This window comes from Podarcis filfolensis (genome assembly GCF_964270895.1).
Source record: "Podarcis filfolensis genome assembly, chromosome: 1".
NCBI classification, from domain to species: domain Eukaryota; kingdom Metazoa; phylum Chordata; class Lepidosauria; order Squamata; family Lacertidae; genus Podarcis; species Podarcis filfolensis.
Window position 1 is genome coordinate 96,025,759 of NC_139604.1, and position 20,323 is coordinate 96,046,081.

Below are 20,323 nucleotides of genomic sequence, written 5' to 3' on the forward strand. Positions count from 1 at the left end.
CTTGAGACAGATGGATGCCAACATGCAGAAACATAGATCAGGATCCATTTTGGTTTCTCTCTGTTTCTCATTATTCCGCATTTCAATTCTCCCCATTTCCACATAAGCTTGTGATTTAAAAAAAACAAAAACAAAACTCTATAAATAAAATTTCTACAACTTTGCTTACTACACCCATTCTTGTAGAACGTCATCACCCAAAATAAATCCATAATGCTTAATACTTTCAGCATTATTGGATCCTGGGACAATGTACTAGAGCTTTACCTGACTTTATTAGGTTGTCACGGAGGACTGGAGAGCTATTTTAATATATGTACCTATTTGAGACCAAAGGTTAGGAAACAATAGCTATAAAGGTTTGGGTGTTGGCTTGGCTTGGGATTTTAAGGCCGCTGTGTTGCAGCAGTGATTCAGTATCCAGTCCAAAATTAGAGCACAGCGAAGGCAGTGTGCAGATGTGGACAGCCTTAATAATAATAATACTTTATTTTAATCAAGTTAGTTAGACCCCTTTGAAGAGAGATGAGCTCTTTTTCGAACTGTTTTCTTTCAAAAGAAGGAGGACAGCTGAAAGCGTGTTTACAGTGGAGAAAGAATCGTTCCATTTTGCGAAGGAAAGACATGTGTTTCTGTGGCATCATAAAGAATTCGGGATTCCACAAAGGTACCCTTATTGTAGTATGTAAGCAGAGCTTGCTGGAGGTAATTGAAAGAGCTGGTTTGCTAACCTTTAGATGTAACAAGTGCTCAGATTTCTAGTGCATCACACAGTGAGAAAGAAGAGGTATCTATAGAAGCAAGTCAGGTTGTGGGGAATGGTGGTAATCCAGATTATGATGTTTTATAAACTGATGGTGTTTAAGCAGAGTGAGCTTTATATCTTTTCTGCTTTGAAGTTGCTGTTCACCCATCATACTGTGCTCTCAAGCTCTTTCCACCCTGGAGGTTTTGGTGGAGAGTTACCATATCACCCCATAGCTAGTGGTGAACTGCTGCAATTCAGGAAAAGGGGCTTGCGAAGATACAGCACCTCTGCTACTTCCTTTAGCAAAATAGTTTCCCGGGTTCAGGAACAAGGGAAGGATAAAGATGTACATCGGGAACAAGGGCGGAGGGTGGGGGGATTAAATCAACCTGAGAGCTTGAAAAGGTAATTAAAAGCTGTCATGGGGGAGAAACGGGCCTTCTCTGAATCACGCTGGGCAGGTGCAGAGGCGCTTGTGGGTTCGAACCCCACTGGCTTCCTCAACCTCGGCCCTTCAGATGTTTTTGGCCTACAACTCCCATGATCCCTAGTTAGCAGGACCAGTGGTCAGGGATGCTGGGAATTGTAGTCTCAAAACACCTGGAGGGCCGAGGTTGAGGAAGCCTGGGGTAGAAGATTCCTGTATTTCAGGGGGTTGGACTAGATGACCCTCATAGCCCTTCCAACTCTACAATTCTGTGATTCTATGATTCTATGATGTAGATCTTCACTTTACACATTCTTCTCTTCTGATGGGAGGGTGGCATTTTGTGGTTCACCTTGGGTACCAAAATGTCTTGGCCTGGCCCTGATCAGAAAGAATCTACTGGCGCAATGCGTTTTCTGAAATAGATATTCAGCTGTACAATATATATTAAAGCACTCTGCAATGAGGGCAAAGTAAGGGCAGATCTTCACTGATCTATCCTGGGACTTTTTGGAAATTTAAAGTGTAGCAAACTGGATAAAAGTGCAATGGAAAGGAAGAAATTCTAAAATTAGCTATATAACCTTCCTTTTAATTTGGGGAAGTGTATCTGGATGTGAGCATATTTCAGAGGATAGCTTGTTTTCGTATCGTAGCTTATTTTCAGGTAAGCTGCCTGCTGTTTAAATATTGCATTGAGTTAGCCTGTATATTTGCACAGTCATTACACGATACACTTTTGTTTTACTGATGCTTCATTACTGGCTTTGTTTTTCGTAAGGAGCTCCTAGGTGAACCTCTGTAGCTAGTACAGGTGAAACAGGTTTTGCATGGGCTTTTTGTTTTAAATCAGGAAATATTTTTATTTTTTTAAGCTGTATTGATTCAAAGGCTTCAATTTCATTCTTATTAACAAATGGAATGCTAATTTCCAGGTCAAGTCCCATTATGGCTTTAGCCCAGCCTTTGCCAAGCTGGTTCTCTTCAGATGTGTTGGATGCTTAACTCCAGCCAATGGTCAAGTATTCTGGGAGTTGTCAATAACATTTGGAGACCACCAGGTTGGCCATCATTTATTTGTGTGTTTAAATTTATGTCCTGCTTGATTATAGGAAAAAACCCTCAAAGGGGTTTACAAAAAAAGATAAAACAATAAAATTATCATTGGAAGATTTACAGCCACAATTAAAAATATATAGAAAGTTAAAACCACAATGGAATAGACTAAAACAAATTAAAAGTCATACAGACTTTCTAAATATCTGGGTAGGCTTGTATAAATAAAAGTGTATTCAGCAGGCACACACAAAAATTACAGTGTCATTGCTGCCACACTAAACAATCAAGTATTACGTGACACCTGTAAAAGTGCTGATTCTGCTGATCAAAGCGGTCAAGTGGACACATATGAGGTCAGGCGATCTCATAGGTGAATTGGTACCAAGTTGTTAAGGGCTTTTTATATTAACAGTAACACTTTGATAGTGGCAGTAGCACCATACCCTCCAACAGATGCCATCTTCTGGGATGCCACCTTCCTGTTTTTTCTTGCAGAAGGATAGTGGCCATTTCACACTAAAATCCACCCCCCCAAAAAAAGCACTTTTGGGGGCATAGTGCCCAAAAACATATTTTGGGGTGCCACATGAGATCATGCCCTCCCAAAGAGCTTTTTCAGTTGAGGAAACACAACATGAAATCACGAGAGATCATGGCACCCAAAATGGCCGCCATCCTCTCAAGAAAAAAACCAGAATGCCTCAGTTTTTCCAGGACACTCCCTGGATCCAGAGATGTATGAGAACTACCAACCGTGTGCCAAATTTACTTTATGTGCCAATATTTTCAACAGTGGTAGCTGGTTAGCTTCAGACATTCTTGGAAGAAACAGATTTTCTAGACCCATTCCAGTCAGGTTTCAGGCCAGGGTTTGGCCAGCCTAGGCCCCTTGATGGTTGGAGTGCTCTGGGGGAAAGAAAGTACAACTCTGTTAATCCTCCTGGATAACTTAGTGGCTTTTGATACTACTGACCAAGGTCACCCAGTGAGTTGCTCAGCTGAGCAAAGATCTCATTTTCTCAAAAGCAATGCAGACCCTCTGTACTGCATAGGTTCAGTTAAGAATACAAGATTTGATAGAAATGGAATCATTAACATCATTGCTGGTCATACAAATATAAATAATGTAGTTCAAATGGCACACAGATGAGATGGGAAGAGGGAGTCAAGAATAAGACTCCCGAGAAACCTCTACTGCAGAGGTTGCCAACATTTTAAGGTCCATTTGGATTTCTGAGTGAGCGCTAACCTACAGTCACTGGTCACTTCTCTCCCTCCTCTTCCCAGATCAGTGCCACCTTCCCACAAAGACACAAAACTACAGAAATTCTTCTAACCTTCTCCTTCAGCTGTATGTGCTTTTCAAGGAAGCAAAAAGGAATGCCACCTTCTGACCAAGGGGGTAGTCAGTGCTGGGGCTGGTGACTCAGAGGCTTTATGGCAACAGGGGAGAACTTTGAGGGTGCTGCTGCTGCACCCATGGGTGCCACATTTGCAAACCTTGCTTCTCCTGAGACTGGGAAAGTGTAGCCCACAGAGGCAGGATGGAGCTAGTGAAAGGAAAACCGAGAGAGAGGAAAAAGCAAGGGGAAGAACGTGTCAAGGAGGGCAGACCGGATAATTGGTAGCATTTGTGGTAGAGACAGATTGTCCCCGCATTGTCAGAAGGCAAGCCTGTAAGTTTGGCCAGGAAAAAATGATTGGATACCTTCATAAAAGTAATTTTAATGGATGGAATAATCTGTTTTTTATTTTTTTAAAGCTCCACAATTTTGTCTTCTTAAATTTTATCCATACTAAAAATAGTTGGAAAATATTATGCAACTTTGTTGACACATGCCCAGACCAAAACCAATGGAAAATCAATTTAGCCCGGTGAGTAAAAGTATGGAAAATCTGTGCAACAAAACATCATAAATTAGAATGAAAATTTGAACTACATCCAGATTTAACAATGTTATTCTTTAGTTTCTCTTATCTGGTACTTATGATTTGTAGAATTAAATAAAGGAGTGAATATCAGCATCTTATTGCTGACTCTGTTTTTAGAGGTTTTCAAAACTTACCTGGCAGGGGGCTTAAAAGTAATCCCTTTTAGATCCCTTTTGATTTCTATACAAAAGAGTTGGGCTGCAATCCTGTGTACACAGTTACCAAAGAGCAAACCCCATCAAACATACTTGGGCTTTCTTCTGAGTAGAAATTAACAGGTTTTTTTCTTCACAACACCTGCTAAACTCTTATTTAATGCCCCTTGTTGGAACCGACTTCAGGTATTCTTTGCTTAGCACGGTATCATTTTCTGTTGGACACCCTGCTCATGAATAGCATTTGGTATTTTAAACTACCAAGCATTTAAAACGGAGCTGATTTCATGGCAAATAGTTTAATAGATAAGGACTCACACCAGATCTGATCCACAGACTTACGATAAAAACATTCAGAACACACACAGTCACATTTCTGGGGAAGAGTGAGGCAGGATCTGTGATAGCTACTTCTTCAGAACATTCACAACATCAAAACTATACCCAGCTCATGAAGGAAGGGGCAAAACACAAGGGAGATGGGGAGAGCAATATCTGTACCGTATATCATCTTCCCATTGGTGTCAACGGCAGGGGAATTACAGTGGTACCTCAGTTTTTGAACGACTCTGTAGTCAAACATTTCAGAACTCGAACGCTGAAAACCCAGAAGTAAACACCTCGATTTTCAAGTGCGCCTCAGAAGTCGAACAAGATACACGGTTTCCATTTTGAGTTTTCCATATTGAGGCTTTCACTTCCAGTTTTCGAATGTTTTGGAATTCGAATGGACTTCCGGAACGAGAACCGAGGTACCACTGTACTTGTGTCATGCCCTGGTTTAGATGTCTGAGAACTAAGAGGGAAGAATGGGTCAGCTCTGAATCATGCTGGGCAGGTCCAGAGTCCAGGAGACCCCAAAGGGCAGCCTCCACCATCTCTTCCCTAGGGGTGCGTGACAGCTGGCAGTGCCTCCTATTCTCTGAGAGGCCACAGCAGAGGCAGCACTGGGCTAGGGCGCTGCTGAGCTGGAAGCAGATCTGGTCTCCAAGGAGCACATGGCAGTGGCAACGGGCGATGCATTCTTTGGAGGCTAAATAATAATAATAATAATAATAATAATAATAATAATAATAATAATAACAATAATATATTTTTATTTATACCCTGCCCTTCCCGGTTCAGAAAACCGGGCTCAGGGTGGCTCACAACAAATTTAAAACGCTTAATTGATGCAACAAAAAAACAGCATAAAATACAGTATAAAACATGAATAACAATAAATTCAGAATTCAAAAATCAATTTAGAGGGGAAATCCATCCAATAAACATTAGATGATCACCAGGGCTAGCTGGCTAAATTAGTCCTATTTGGGCCAGCAAGGAGACCAGGGGAGAATTAGCTGTGGGATCCCAGAGCGGGTAATCTTCATAAAAAAGGGGAGGGGAAGGGAAGGAAGGGGAATAAAAGATCAGGCTAAATTCAAATTGAAAGCCAGGCGGAATAGCTCTGTCTTACAGCTCCTGCGGAAGGAAGTTAAATCCTGCAGGGCCCTGATCTCATGGGACAGAGTCTGACTTCCTAAGGGCCCGGGACCTCTAAACTATGATTATTCATGGACCTTAAGGTCCTCTGCGGGGCATATCAGGAAGCGGTCCCTTAAATACGAGGGCCCTAAGCCACAAAGGGCCCCTGTGGATCATCACCTTGCCTCATGGGTGGGCTGACCGTGGATATTAGGTATTGGCAGTTCTCCTCTTGTGGTGCCCACAACTCCGGCCCATTTTTAGGTGTCTGTGGATGGAACTCCACCTGCAGAAACTTTCCCAGGCATTTACACAGATGTGTTCAGTTAAGGCAGTATTTCTCCACTTCCGGTGGCATTGGGAGTCTTCTGTCTCATCCTAATGCCAGCGCCCCCCCCCCCTCCAGTTGACGAACCAGCGACAGTTGGATTGCACTCTTCAATGCTATGACCTTTTCGTTAATAAATACTGTTGCACACAACAGCAGCATGCCTTAATTCCTCTTGTTGAGGAAATGTCGCAGTGATTCTGGAAAACCAAGCATTAGGTTACTTTAAACCAGATGCATAATTCATTTGGGCTACTTCTGACGAAGCCTTTTTGCGTGTGTAAATGACGATGTGCTTTGCCTTCCTCTGGCAGTAAAACGTGACACATCTGTCCTCCAGAAGATTTCATCTGAAAAGGCAAAAAAATAACAAACAAGAAGATTCTGCTGCTGCCCTTGTTTAGTCCTTTAAAAGGGTTTTGCTAACAATGTCTCTTCCACATGACAGTGGCTGGGTTGGGAAGCAGCAGCCGGGGCCTGTGGAATATCTTCCAAGTCGAGGTCATCCTAAAGGACAAACCGTGCCACACATTCCCAGCAACATGGCACAGGAAATCTGTGATTGATCTAACTTCTTGTTTTGTATTTTTACTGAAGTGTAGTGTGGGGAGGGCAACTTTTTACTGGGAAATGATGCTGGGAGTAAGGTAAAACACTGTGTCCACCTACCACCACCAAATAAATTGTCTGCATCTTCCTCACCTGACCACCTGTGGATGCATTATTATTATTATTATTGTTATTGTTATTATTATTACCACCACCACTAGTAGTAGTAATACTACTACTAGTAGTAGTATCAGTAGTATAGTAGTAGTATACTGCCCTGTACTCGCAGGTCCGCAATCCTGGAAACACAAATGAAACACTAACCTGCAGTGCAATGTGTAGTGTGGCCCTAAGCTGAAATATGCAGTTGAAATATCTTCACCGAGCAGAATTATGGTCCTTTGCTAAATGAGCAACTGCCTGGTTCTTATTGGAAACAAATCTGTTTTTATCAACATTTTTTTTATTATAGTGTCTTCTTAAAATATCGGGCATGACCCAACTGTATTTACTTACCTGAGAGTAAGCCCCATTGAGCACATCCTTGCTTTTGAGTAAACATGCATAAGATGGTGCTGCAAGCTTTCAATAGGAAACTTAAAATAGCCTTTTGTAAAATCATGGAGACCTAAAAGCACTTAAATGTGCCAGGATCGTAACCACAGTTTTTATAACATTTATAGATGGTGCCTAATATAGTATGGTTATATGCTATGAGATTATGCTGTTGATTTTGATCACCTCTTTCCATGTGAAAAATATTTCACAAAATGGGTTGTGCTTATTCTGTTATTTAATCATTTCCCCCAGTCACATTCATAGATGCTGTATTCTATCTCGCCATACCTCCCCTTCTGTTCCTATAACATAATACTGTAGTTTTAATTGATTTACTTTCTTTGTATATTGTCATTATATTATATGCATGGGATTGTTGCATCTTTCGAACTCTAGAGGGCGCTAGATCTTAGGGATTTTAGGAAATAAAGACAAGCATGATTTCTATTTTCATTTGTGCCTTGGCTACTCTGTTGAACTGCACTTTTGTTCACAAGGGGAACCGACACAAGAAACAGCTGTATGTTTTATTTAAGAAGGGGGCTGTAGCACTTGTGTTTCCATGTGTAAGACCCCCGGCATTAGCAGCTAAACGTTTTCAGGTTTTCCTTACTTGGAATTTCTCATGAGAAAGTGTTTCTTTGTACTGTGATATCAGATGAACAGATTGGAAGTAGGATTATGCAGTAGCCCTTACTTCTCTCTCAGGACCTATTTACACAGGAGCCGCATGGTCCTTCTGTATGAGCCACTCAGGCAACTGACAAGACCGTGTGCTGATTGGGTTGTTCACCAGTTTCAAATCAACATCAAAATCAAATCCAATATTAATTCAGCTTGGTGGTCACATGTGACCACCTGCGGCAGTGCAGTTGAAAATGACCACAGACTTGATTTTAAAGGGGGGGACCCCTATAAATGTTATGTGCTCAAAGAGCCATGTGAATATGCCTTTAGTGAGAGTTCTGAAGAAATTTACACTGCCAAGAGTTCATGAAACTGAAGTTCCTGTTTATGTGAACATGGCCTAAGCAGGAATTTTGTAGAATTTGGAATCATTTTCACCTGACTAGTTTTTGCTCAGCAGCATGTTCATCAATCAACACATATTTGATGTTTATCAGTCTTACTCATAACAGTCTCTGGTTTTTGCTACATTCACTGTCAGTGAGTGTCCTACCCCTTCAACTGTATGATATATTTCTAAGACCAATCAATTCCTAAAACTACTCCCAAAAGTCCAAGCCGGGACAAAGAGAGATGGCCGTGGGAGATAATGGTTGGAAAACAGTTGCATTCTCCATTATACCAGAAGTCCTTGATACACGACCATGTTACCTAATCAGGTTAACAATAATCTTTACTGGCTCTGTCTGATTAAATTGCTGTTGTTGTGCTTGAACAAGGCTATTTGTAAAGCGAGAAATGCAACTTTGCTGTAGACCTCTGATCCTCTACTAATGGTTATTGGCATTCTGGAAAACTTGTCAGTCTTCTACTGTATGCATTCATGCAAGTGCACAAAATCCTTAAGTCAAGTTAGTTCTTAGATGCGGGAGACAAAACTCTTAAGCCAGGAGCCAATTTTGCACCAAAAGTGTACACACACAGAGAACATCAAAAGAGCTCCTTAAATATTAAGATATTTTGTTCAGTTTTAGTGGTTTTAATGTTTTTAATGTATTGTATTGTTTTAAAAAGTGTGACATTTTATGTAACCAGTCCCGGGAACATTCAGTGAAGGGCCAGCTGTAAGTATTAATGATATCACATAAATATTTCTATCTGGTACGTTCTGTTCAATGTGACTCCATCCTTTGGGACTTCGTATCTGCAAGTGTGCTTCTCATATAAAGATCTGTGCATCCAAACATGTACCTCATTTTCCCTCAATCTTGTGCAGCTTTCATCCTATGCTCTTGTTCTCTGTTTCTGTCTGTCCACCATATTTTCCCCATGGCAGCCCCACATCCACTCAGTCTATGCCAGTCTCCACTGCTGCAGTGGCCTATGGCTCCCCTACTTAAAAACTGCAGTACACCTCCATATACGGAGCCCATTTCTTTTGTATTTTCTCCTGGTTTTGTGGCATGGTATGTAAAAGGATAACTGGAAGTTGCTCAGGTGCTAAATGCTGTTGCATTTAGCATCCATTTATATGTGTTTGTAGCCAGTTCCTGGTGTCTGTCTCTTTGTCACACCGTCCCCCTCCATGCTTTGAAAGACAGTGGGGGCTGCAGCCCTGGCTCTGCTCCAAAGTCACACTGCTATCCTGACCATCTGAGTAGGTCAGAGGAGCCTATTCAAATAAGCCCCAATGGGTCCGGAAAACCCTGTGTGGGATCAGGGACACTGGTGGGTGGGGCTGAGTCACCTGTTAAATGCTGAGGCAGGGCCAGTAGCACAGCTGCCCACATTCGACACATGGATTATTTTTCACACATATTGTGCATGAATCGAGTGAATCTGTGGTGGGACAGGAACTTACAGTGGGGACCCTTAGATAGGAATGGGCTTGATGCTCAGTTTCTCCCATTAAGTTCTTAGCAGCAAAGTAATGACGCTGTGGGTTAAGCCACGGAGCCTAGGACTTGCTGATCAGAAGGTCAGCGGTTCGAATCCCCGCGACGGGGGGAGCTCCCATTGCTCGGTCCCTGCTCCTGCCAACCTAGCAATTCGAAAGCATGTCAAAGTGCAAGTAGATAAATAGGTACCGCTCCGGCGGGAAGGTAAACGGCGTTTCCGTGCGCTGCTCTGGTTTGCTAGAAGCGGCTTAGTCATGCTGGCCACATGACCCGGAAGCTATACGCCGGCTCCCTTGGCCAATAAAGCGAGATGAGCGCCGCAACCCCAGAGTCAGCCACAACTGGACCTAATGGTCAGGGGTCCCTTTACCTTTAAATATGTTTCATGTGGCTGGAAGACATCTAGCACAAGGAATCAGGATCATCACAGTCTGGTCCATGTTAAATATGACAAGTGTTACCATGTACATCTCTTGGTTTTATTTTCCATATGTGAATGAAGGCGAGTAACATTCTTCTAATGGGGATATGCTTCACCGGGGGCAAAACTCTCCCTCCTGACCCTTGGTCACCTGGCCGTCCAAAGAGATAAAAATCCTGTGTACAAAGGATACAAAGATGCTCTGGGCTGGCAAGAATCATGGTACTACTCAGGCCCTGTCTCCATTCCTGCTCCTGCTTACCTGTTGACAAGCATTTTTCTAGTTCTCTAATCCAGGTTTGATTGGGAGACCTGTTGAGTGGATCATCTGTAATCAGGGTATGCCTACGAAATCTTTTGGTATAGAGCACGGGAGTTTTTCCAAAGGAGCTATGAACTTTTGAGTCTGTTTCAGACGAAGCTGCGAGAAAAGGGACACCCAAGACGGGCTATTGAAATCTTGTCAATCAAATGAAAGCCAAATATACAGTACTCTTTCCATTGTGGTACTGTAAAGCTCCAAGTGGCACACCGCAGTTCTCATAAGTGGGGATAATTTTCTTCTTCTTTAAAATCATTTAGGTATTCCAGCAGATGCTGCTTTGAAGAATGACTTTTCAGAACAGGCAGCTAATATACATGCCACAAATAAAGATGGCGATGCCTGGGTTTTAGGTTGCAGGTTGGGAGAATCTTATCCATCTACCTGTTTCAGTGAGTCAGAGAGAGCTGACAGAAATTCACTGCGCCTGGACCTAAATGTGAGTAGTTCTATAAATGACTTTATTAATTGCTATTGATTCAAACTGCTGTTTATTAAATAGTCCACTAACGACATAGTTAATTAGCTCTTCTTTTTAATGTATAATTTATAACACTTCTATTCTACCCTGAATACGGGACTCACAGTCTCTTGCATAAGAGACTGCAATGCTACAACCTCAGATGTTTACAGACCATTATTGGGTTCCGGGCAATAAAGCCTTTAATATTCTGATATTGTGAAGCCAGCTTCATGCTATCATGCAGCAGTTTTCAGCCAAATGATCAGCAACTGCTGCAGCCGTGCTCGGAGTTGAACTAACGTGAGCAATGCTGACATCTGTTGGCAAAGCTACAGGAATGGATTAGAAATAAATCAGATTGCTGCATGCATGCCCTTAAGAAAACTTTTGTTTTGTGCATGTTTACTTGCTTGATAAAGTAACTTAGAATTTGTATGTTCAGTTTTGGCTATAATTTTACAGAGTGGCTTTTTATGTTAGTATTTTAACGCATGAGTTAAATGGTGGAAATGAATAACTGGGGCTAAATTGGATATTCCTTTATTACTAGTGATTCCTAACGTTGTAGGCAGTTGCGAGCTAAATTTAAAAAAAAAACCCTGAAATGAATTCATTAATTAGTTTGTTGTGTCTGATGTGAAACAACAGCAGATACCACAAACTATTTTAATGTTTGTTTTAATGACATCCCCCCTTTCCCCCCTCATGCACCTGTATTTGTACAGTCTTCACACTTGGGAGTCCTGTACTTTTAATGTGCACCCAATTAAGACTACGAGTTGACATAAGTTAGGGAATTTTGCCATCATCTTATTTTAATAAGTAATATTTCTGAAACTCTCATTGTATATTTAAGAATCCTTCATACCATAATAACAAAATAGGCATTCTAACCCCTGACTCATAAGTTGCCTTTCTCCATCACAATGCACAATAAAAAGATGAGTCTAAAGGGAAAGGAGTGATAGCTGGGTTTTGAATAGTTGTACCTTGGTTTTCGAACAGCTTAGTTCTTAAACCTTTTGGCTCCCGAACACTGCAAACCTGGAAGTGAGTGTTCCGGTTTGCGAACTATTTTTGGAAGCCAAATGTCTGACAGGGCTTCCGCAGCTTCTAATTGGCTGCAGGAGCTTTCCCAGCCAATCAGAAGCCACGCTTTGGTTTCTGAACATTTTGGAAGTCAAACAGACTTTCGGAACTGATTCCGTTCAACTTCCAAGGTACGACTGTACTACGATAGGCAAAGTGTATTCCAAATAGAAAAATAACGGACTGTCCAATATGTGCAACATTTTTCTACAGTGATAGCAACTTCAGATCCATAATGCAGCTATTTCACAGGCCGTTAGAAACACTGCATACATCAGTTTCTTTTAAAGACACAATATCTGTGGAAAGATGCTGTGAATAATCTTCTAAACCCTGTAAGATTTTATCACCCTATTCTGAAATTTAGCAGTTGTTGCTTTTTGATAAATCACCTGTACATCTACTTACATTATAGCACCACAGAATTAAGTGATAGTCCCTGCCTTTTCAACAGTTAGCAACGTTCCCACATGTTGTAATTGAATCTGTTTGTAAATTTATTTGTTATTAACTCTGTAAACAATAAACTGTACCTAAAATATTTTGCCTATTTTTGCATTTTTAAATGTGTGCGCCTGCAGAGCCTGGAAAAGAAAGAGATATTTACACGAAGTGTCACATCCACAAAACAGAGATCCAAAAATGAAGCAAAATTTATAAATAATTAGTGAGAGATGTAAAAAAAATAAATAAATGTAAAGTTCTGATTTATGGTAATTCTAGAGTTGCTTGTTGACCGTGTATCTTCAGGTCACTGCTTTAATACAGTCCTGTTGCTTATATTTCAAATTGCTTGCTTCTTTGGTGTTTTGGATTATTATAGCAAGCTTAAACCTCTAGTAGTTATAAGGCTGTACAGCCAAAGCTGTGATTCTGCACATATGAAAATAATAGTTGTTACAGTGGTACCTCGGGATGCGAACAGGATCCGTTCTGGAGCCCCGTTCGCATCCTGAACAGAACGTAAGACGCGACTGCGTGGGTGGCGTTTCGCTGCTTCCACGCATGCGCGTGACATCATTTTGACTGCGCATGCGCAAGTGGCGAAATCTGGAAGTAACGCACTCCGTTACTTCCGAGTCGCCGCAGAGTGCAACCCGAAAATACTTATCCCAAAGCGTATTTATCCTGAGGTATGACTGTATTTCAATTTATGTTTTCCTTCTAAACTGCTGTGTCACACCAATTTGCACATTAAACAATTTAAAACACTTAAAAAAAACACAAACAAAACCAGATACACTTAAAACAATTTATTTATACCCTGCCCATCTGGCTGCGTTTCCCCAGCCACTCTGGGCAGCTTGCAACATACTTAAACCCACAAAAAGCTCATAGGTTATTGTCAGGCCATTTGGGGTTTGTTTTTAAACATTTATTTTATTTCAAATTCTGTTCTTCATACTGGGGAGAGTATGCAAGAAACACTCCACTGTTTGGGGGTTGTCCTATTTTGCTTCCAAAAAGAAAAATCAAACCACATGAGTTCACTATTATTAACTGAACATTAAACTACTTGGTCCTTCTGAATACAGGATGCATTTAGCTATAATTGAAGCATAGTTATATCCTAGCCTTTGATGTTTAGTTTCAAAGATTATGACACAGAAATGGGAGGGTTTGACCAAACTGAGTCACAGTTCCTTCAGGAAATGTGGTGGCAACTGTATCTTTGCAATGTCATTGTTGTCTACGTTGGAAAACCCACCATTCCTTACCCAAGACAGTTGCAAAGCATCCATTGAGTTGGTATTCCAGACGCATTCCATATTTCCATTTTCAGCTAAAGGAATTTCAGAAAGTAGATTATGAATTTAAATATTGACTGTATGGAGAGCTGTGACCTGTTTAGTGAACAAAAATTAAGACTTACTACCTTCTTCCTGGCTAGTCCATTTAAGACAGAGTAGTGCTCTAAATATAAAAGCACATTATACAATTACACTATAATTATCTACCTTTTGATGGTATGCCGCCTGCCAACATGAGCTGACCATGCCTCAGATGAATAAAGTCACCACAGTCATTGCAATTGCAAAGCAGTCACTACAGTGTAAATAGCGTAAGAAATTGTTATGCACGTACAGAGAACATAATGGCAGGAGGGGAAAAGAATAATGAGGATTTCCACTCCAGGAGAACATTCACCTTGGAAAGCAGAGGTTCAGTCAGTTGCCAGCTAATTTTTATTATTTTATTATTTATTAAGTTTATAGACCGCCCTTCATCCAAAGATCTCAGGCCCCTTCACAACATAAAGATACAGTATAAAAGGACAAAATAATCAGTTAAACAAAAACAAAACAATAACCCCCTTCTCTCACACCCATTTAAAAGGCCATAGAATATTAGTTCAGGGCCTGATTGTATTTTTATTTATTAAATAAGCTTCTGGGCCATTTCACACATTCCTTTAGGACTAAGTTGAGATGGTTTTCTACTGCAAATGGTTGATTTTCTCATGCCACGAAGCACATGGCTGTGGAAACCTTTTCAATCTGAGGGTCACTTTTTTTGGCACAGCTTGTCAACCAAACCTAGGCTTGTGGTTTAGCTTTGGCCTTGCTAACCATGAGCTGTAGTAGCCAAGGATTGCTGTAAAAACAGAGCTGGGAGTTCCTTGCCAGGTGTGTTCACGTTTGCGTGGTCCCAGTAAGCTATAGTTTGGCTTACCATGATATGCAAATGAAGCCATATCTTGCCTTATTAATCTGAGAGATGATTGCCAGAACACAGTCAAACTGCCCTAATATTCCTGAAAATATTTATCCACTGATCTAAGTTGACACGGAACTGTGTAATCCAAGCTGCTTTTGTTCTTCCCTGGTTTCTTAAAACTCAATGACTATCTGCAACTCAGGGCCTGAAGCATAGTCCCCTTAGCCAACTGTTTTTAGAAGGCTGTCATTGGAGGAGTTACAGGGTGGATTTCATTAGGGATCTCCCTATGTCCCCCTCCAACAACTTGAGAACTGCATCAGTCATCTGGAAAGCTAGCAGTTGAGGCCCGGAGAGTGTAAATTAAATAAAAAGGTCTTTCAGACCTGTTTAGATTGAAAGCGCCATACTGAAATGAGGAAGTCTGGAAGTTTTCCTGTTATAAATGGGTATGCTTTTAATAACCTGAATGATACCTGAACAGACCAGGGCTACTAAGTACAACTGGCTGGCAAAGCTGCAGGTCAAAGAGGAGGAAGCACTTCACTTAGTGTGACCAACTGATGAAATTTATTGCCAAAACCATGTTTGTTTCAGTTATTCATTTCCGAAGATTTATATACTATTCTTCCATTGTGTACTAAGGGAAATTTAATAACAATTGTAAAACGAAGAAATCCCTCCCAGTTCCCCAGCCCAAGAAAAAACAATAAAATGGTTAGAAAATGAACAACACACAAACTGAAAGCTTCAGCCTGTCAAATTCAATACCTACATGAGAAAAAAAACAGTGTTGGCACAACAGGTGAGGAGGGTGAGAATATTAATATTAATATTAATATTAATATTCTGTTCCCAGAGTGGCTGGGGAAACCCAGCCAGATGGGAGGGGAATGAATGAATAAAATGAATGAATAAAATTTATTATTATTATTATTATTATTGAGATAAGAGGTTGAGAGCTCCATAACTTAGGTGTAACCTCAGAGAAGGGTCTGTTATGAATCCCAACTCATCTTGCTCTATATTTAAGGGCAGTATACTTCTGATTACCAATCAAGGAGGAAAAACATGGGGCTACTGTCTCCACTCTTGCCTGCTTCTGAGCTCTCTCTGCTCCTGTAAGGAACAATAAAGTTTTTATTTGCACATCAGAGCGGAGGGGGAAGAGGGAAATCTTCCGTTCCACAAACATGAACTCTGTCCCATTCTCAGGACAGCTAGGACCTGAGCTAGGATGCTAGATTACCGGTAGATAGATTTCTGATGTGAGCTTTCTTTAGTATTATTATTTATTAAATTTGTATAGCACCCTTTATCAGAAGACCACAGGGTGGTTCACAACGTAAAAATACAAAATAAGAACACAACAAACCAATAACCACCCCCCATCTGGTGTGATTACTATGTTTTGAAAACCTTTGCAGTGTGATCCTATACATGCCTACTCAGAAGTAAATCCCACCAAGTTCCGTGGGGGTTACTCGCAGGAAAGTGGGCAGAAGGTTGCAGCCTTCCAGTTTTAAACGCTAGAAATCATCTAATAAGGCCAGTGTTTTTTTTTTCTTTCTCAAAACATGTTTAGGGGTACTCTCATTTTCCTACTCATATTGAAATACTGCCCCTCAATGAGGCCAAACTTAGATGATTCACAAAAATTTTAGGGGTATGTGTACTCCTGAGTACCCCTCCCCGGGGGGGGGGGGGGAATAAAACATTGAATAAGGCTATTTGCCAGAAAAGGAATTGAGGTGGGGGGCGGGGAGAGGAGGTCGTAAGCAACGTGCCTCTAAGTTAGCTACTCCTTGACTCCCTGGTTCTAAGCCTTTTTATACACAGAGTTTTCTACTTGGAGTTTTCTAGTTTCGACACCGGCTCTTACCTGTTTTTGCTGCCGCGGAGTAACCCAGCTCCCCCTCTGGGACTTCTTCCCGTGTGCTTTTCTTTTTCCCCTCTCCTAGACTGAGGAAATAAGATAGGTGCAGAGATCTAAGATGCAAAGAAACCCGGGAATTAAGAGGGAAAAAATGAATTAAGAGAAATCGCTTTGGAAGATAAAGACAGTGGACGTGCATGTTTCCACCCCTCTCTTCTTTGCAGAGTTAATGGCCGAGTTCTGGGCAGTGGCTGTTTACCTTGCCCTCCTTGGTAGTTTTTAATCCGTGGGTGTGGTTACCTTGTCTGATAACTTACCTGTTTATGGTCCGCAGAAAAAGCTGTGCAGAGTTTAAGACGCAGCAACACGAAACCAGCCTCGTTGGTTGGTGCTCCTTGGCTGGAATCTGCATTCCAGACAGAAACCTGAAGCAAAAGCGGAAGAGTGGTGCTTTCTTTCTTTTTATTATGATTATTCAGCTTCAAGGGCACCAACGTTAACTGGGACTTCTCAGCAACTAGGAATCTCCAGAAGTTAAAAGAAGGCTCGTTTGTGTGTGTGTGTGAAGATTTGGAAACATTTCTTTCTGCTTGGGATTTTCCAGCTTTCTGATCTTGCCTTCCTTCGACGACTTTGCTCAAAGCAGCTTTTGACCACCATGGGGTGCCTTTCAAGAAACTTTTGAGGAGTTTTTCTGCTGACGATTTTCCCCCTTGATTCTCGGGCCGGCATGAGGAAGTAGCAAACTGCAAGTACCAGCTGTCCTGTTGAGAGAGAGTGAGAATGAGAGAAAGAGATCTGTCTTGTTAACTGCTATTTCTATTCAGTAAAAAGGCTGAGTGTAGCAGAAAAGAACAGTAAGCCTTAGTGCAACGGGCGGTGGAGTTTGGAGCAGATTTGCGTTGACAAAAAAATAGGCCCATTGTGTAAATAGTAAGTTGTGACGCTGCTGGGAAGTTTTTATGGTATGCAACACGATGCAAAATCTTCCCGTTTAGCCTCTGTTCAAGTTGTAAAGTTTGGCTGGAATGTGCATTTCAGATCATTGTTAGAAAGAGCAGTGTGTGATCTGGTGAAAAACTGCCTCTCTCTGTGGTGTTTTAATGTAATAGACTGAATGAAAGATGTTCCCTGGGAGTAATCATATAGAAACGAACTGATATCTTCTGGGAATATAATAAGTACTACTGTGATTTGCCCAACATGGAAGCAAATCAGACTTCAGACCATAATGAGCTCTCCAGTCTAGAGGGGGCAACCGAACCTGAACCAGGCCCAACTCTCTACACAAAATTTTCTATGAAAGCCCTTTTTGGATTTACGGCTAAACTGCAACCAGGGACTTCAAAAGAACAAGCTGTTCTTAAAGGATTTCGAAATGTCAGTGATATCAGTAGCCATGCTGACAACCAGGAAGTGAGGAGCAGAATCAATGGAGATGATTATCTGGATGGAGATCATCAGCTTTCAGAAATACCACAGGCTGAAAGCCCAAACAATGCTTATGAAATTTCAGAATCCAGTACTTGCGACATGTTTGCCCTCGAGGCTGATGCCACTGCCCCAGTTGACTCAGGAGTGGGTGCCTGGGTGCCAACTGACTTTGATGCTGATGCTGCCCTGGGTAACTTTGAAGTTGATATTAGCAACCATGTTGATTATGAAGTCTACGGCAGCACACCTGCTGACTTTGTAGACACTACCATTGTCCCAGATGACTATGAGCCTGACACTTACGGCCCAGATGACTTGGAACTGCAGGAGCAGAATGATCCCTATCTTTCCCATTCAGATTCTCAACACTCTCTTTTGTCTGAATTTGGCAAACAAAATGACAAGGATGCCATTCTTATTCAGGGTACTTTGGTTCATGCAACAAGTGACACAGAATCAGACAATGAGCCTACAGATCTTAACAGTGACGAAAATATAGCAAACAGATCTGTTTTAAATAGTACTGTGTCTTTGGAGGATAATGACCAAAATAAAGAAGAGCCAGAAACAGAAGGATATAGAGAAATAGATGGTACTGTAAATGGAGGTGAAACAGAGCAGATTCATTCAACAGAAATGGATGATACACTACATGAAATTTGTTCAGAAACTGAAACTGCAGCACTGACCAATGAGAACCATACAGGCCTGTCTCTCACAGGAGAAGATACTCAGGGGTTTGTAGATGAGCAAGCACCTCTTGCAAGCAATTCCAACACTGCATCCATCCAAAAACCATCTTTGAATGAGAAGACCTTTCAGCTTCCTGCTTTTTTCAGTGGGTTACGTGTACGGAAGAAAGGATTCTCTTCAGATCAGGAAGAAACTGTCACTGAAATCAAACAGAAAGACAGCGACTTGGCTATGCTTAAATTAAAACAGCCTGTTAAAAAGTCCAGTATTGCACCTGATCAGTTAACTAAGAGGAAACCAGCAGAGCCCAAAGCGGCCCCTACCTTTCTAGAACAACTCTCTCATCTCTTAGGGCCTAAAAATGAAGAAAAAGATTCTGGTGAGGTGTCCAGTGATTCTGGCAGCAGCGAGAATGGCCAAGAAAGCAAATCTTCTGTGAGAAAAGCATCCTCTACCTCTGAAGAGGCAAAACCAAGCCCCGCTGAATCTGCATTGGATGCATTTAAAGCTTTATTTACACGCCCTCCCAAAAAAGAGACAACTGCTGATACTTCAGAGCTAGAAGCAATAAAACGCAAAATGAGACATGAAAAAGAATCGCTGAAGGCAGTATTTGAAAGGTCTAAAGGTGATGGAGCAACTGACACAAAACCAGTAGGTTGATTAATACTCTTGTATGCTAGGGCTAATGCAAAATACTAATTGGGTAAATAGATAGGTGTGATCAAAAATACGTATGGCAAATGCTTATTTTGGATAGAAAAGACCCAAGCGTAGCATTACCATTCTGAGACTGGGATGCCTGTTTCGACAGCACCCAGCGTCACAATACTAAGCTGTATTGGTGAATTCTGTGCATTAAGAACGGTATTGTTGAAATGTGGGTTATTTATAAATTGCATAGTCCCTTTACCATGCAAAATATGATACACAATATGGGTTGTCTAACCTCATAACAACACATTGAAATTGTCAGAAAATTTCCCATTTCAGAAATGTACTGAAGTTGAGAGATGATTAGCAGAGCAATCAACACACCCTTTTTGGGTGGCAGGCAGGAATGTGTGTAGAAGTGTCTCTCTGCTAGCTCTGCCGGCCTCCATTTGCTTCCTGCCGCCTGCAGAGTCTCGCCACTTTGCTGACACAGAGGCCCCTTCTACCCACTGAATGTACCGTCACTTGGAAACCCATAGAGCTGGATTTTATATGGGTGGGGAGTCCTGAGCTCCTCTGGAATCCATTGGATTCTGAGCCATCCATGCAGCATCAGACCCAGTTTAGGCCCAGTCACTGCACCAGCTATATAGACTGGTGCAGGGATCTGCCTGACCTTCCCATCTTCTGCCAGTCACTATGCACAGCAGGGCTACAGGTGCCGCAGTGGTCCCACCATTCCATAAAGCCCTGCCAATATAAGGAGTGCTGGTTTGGATTTCTCCCTAATTTGCCAGAAGGTATTGAGTCTGTGGCTGATCTGACATTTGGGTTGTGGTTCTTGAGTTCCAAGCCAGCAGTCTGCCAGCCACACATAGCATCAAAACAGCATTCCAATTCTGCCTCCCCACCCCCCAAAAAAGAGAGCTCAGGGCTGTTTACATTTTTATCCTCACAAAAATCCT

The 20,323-nt window shown here is 41.6% G+C and overlaps 3 protein-coding genes and 1 long non-coding RNA gene across 13 annotated transcripts in view; 3 read left to right on the top strand and 1 right to left on the bottom strand.

Annotated features, from left to right (window-relative positions):
- The window catches only part of LOC310762794 (formin-1-like), a 43,992-nt gene extending 31,718 nt beyond the window's left edge, over positions 1-12,274 (top strand). The window contains exons 3-4 of the mRNA XM_083614285.1: positions 10,752-10,930; positions 12,257-12,274. Coding sequence (XP_083470411.1) covers positions 10,752-10,930; positions 12,257-12,259 — 182 coding nt within the window. The 3' untranslated portion in view covers positions 12,260-12,274. The remainder of the gene's footprint in view (positions 1-10,751; positions 10,931-12,256) is intronic.
- LOC310767021 overlaps positions 1-20,323 on the top strand; it is a 962,895-nt gene that overhangs the window by 824,730 nt on the left and 117,842 nt on the right. The gene's annotated exons all lie outside the window — the stretch shown is intronic.
- Positions 5,118-18,201, bottom strand: LOC310765071 (uncharacterized protein). Of its 10 annotated transcripts, none has more exons than XM_083619607.1 (5): positions 18,104-18,201; positions 16,895-17,341; positions 16,584-16,690; positions 10,432-10,523; positions 5,118-6,466 (listed from the first exon to the last, which is right to left on the bottom strand). In XM_083619607.1, the coding sequence occupies exons 1-5, from the start codon at positions 18,110-18,112 to the stop codon at positions 6,369-6,371; spliced, it is 753 nt and encodes a 250-aa protein (XP_083475733.1). In that variant the 5' UTR covers positions 18,113-18,201; the 3' UTR covers positions 5,118-6,368. The 10 variants fall into 10 exon arrangements, 6 of the variants coding, with proteins under 6 accessions (XP_083475733.1, XP_083475738.1, XP_083475735.1 ...); XR_014549418.1 differs by lacking the exon at positions 18,104-18,201 and adding an exon at positions 13,762-13,826 and having other exon boundaries at positions 5,431-6,466; positions 10,432-10,590; positions 16,895-17,019; XR_014549419.1 differs by lacking the exon at positions 5,118-6,466 and adding an exon at positions 13,762-13,826 and having other exon boundaries at positions 10,206-10,590; positions 16,584-16,663.
- FMN1 (formin 1) overlaps positions 17,341-20,323 on the top strand; it is a 110,613-nt gene continuing 107,630 nt past the window's right edge. The window contains exon 1 of the mRNA XM_083610835.1: positions 17,341-19,358. Within this exon, the coding sequence (XP_083466961.1) occupies positions 17,781-19,358 (1,578 nt within the window). The 5' untranslated portion in view covers positions 17,341-17,780. The remainder of the gene's footprint in view (positions 19,359-20,323) is intronic.

Coding starts and splice junctions, on each gene's coding strand:
- LOC310765071 (XM_083619607.1), bottom strand. Junction 10,524..16,583: donor CTCCGCGGCAGCAAAAACAG/GTAAGAGCCGGT, acceptor CTATACCAAAAG/ATTTCGTAGGCATACCCTGA. Junction 6,467..10,431: donor AGAAAAATGCTTGTCAACAG/GTAAGCAGGAGC, acceptor TTGCCTTTTCAG/ATGAAATCTTCTGGAGGACA.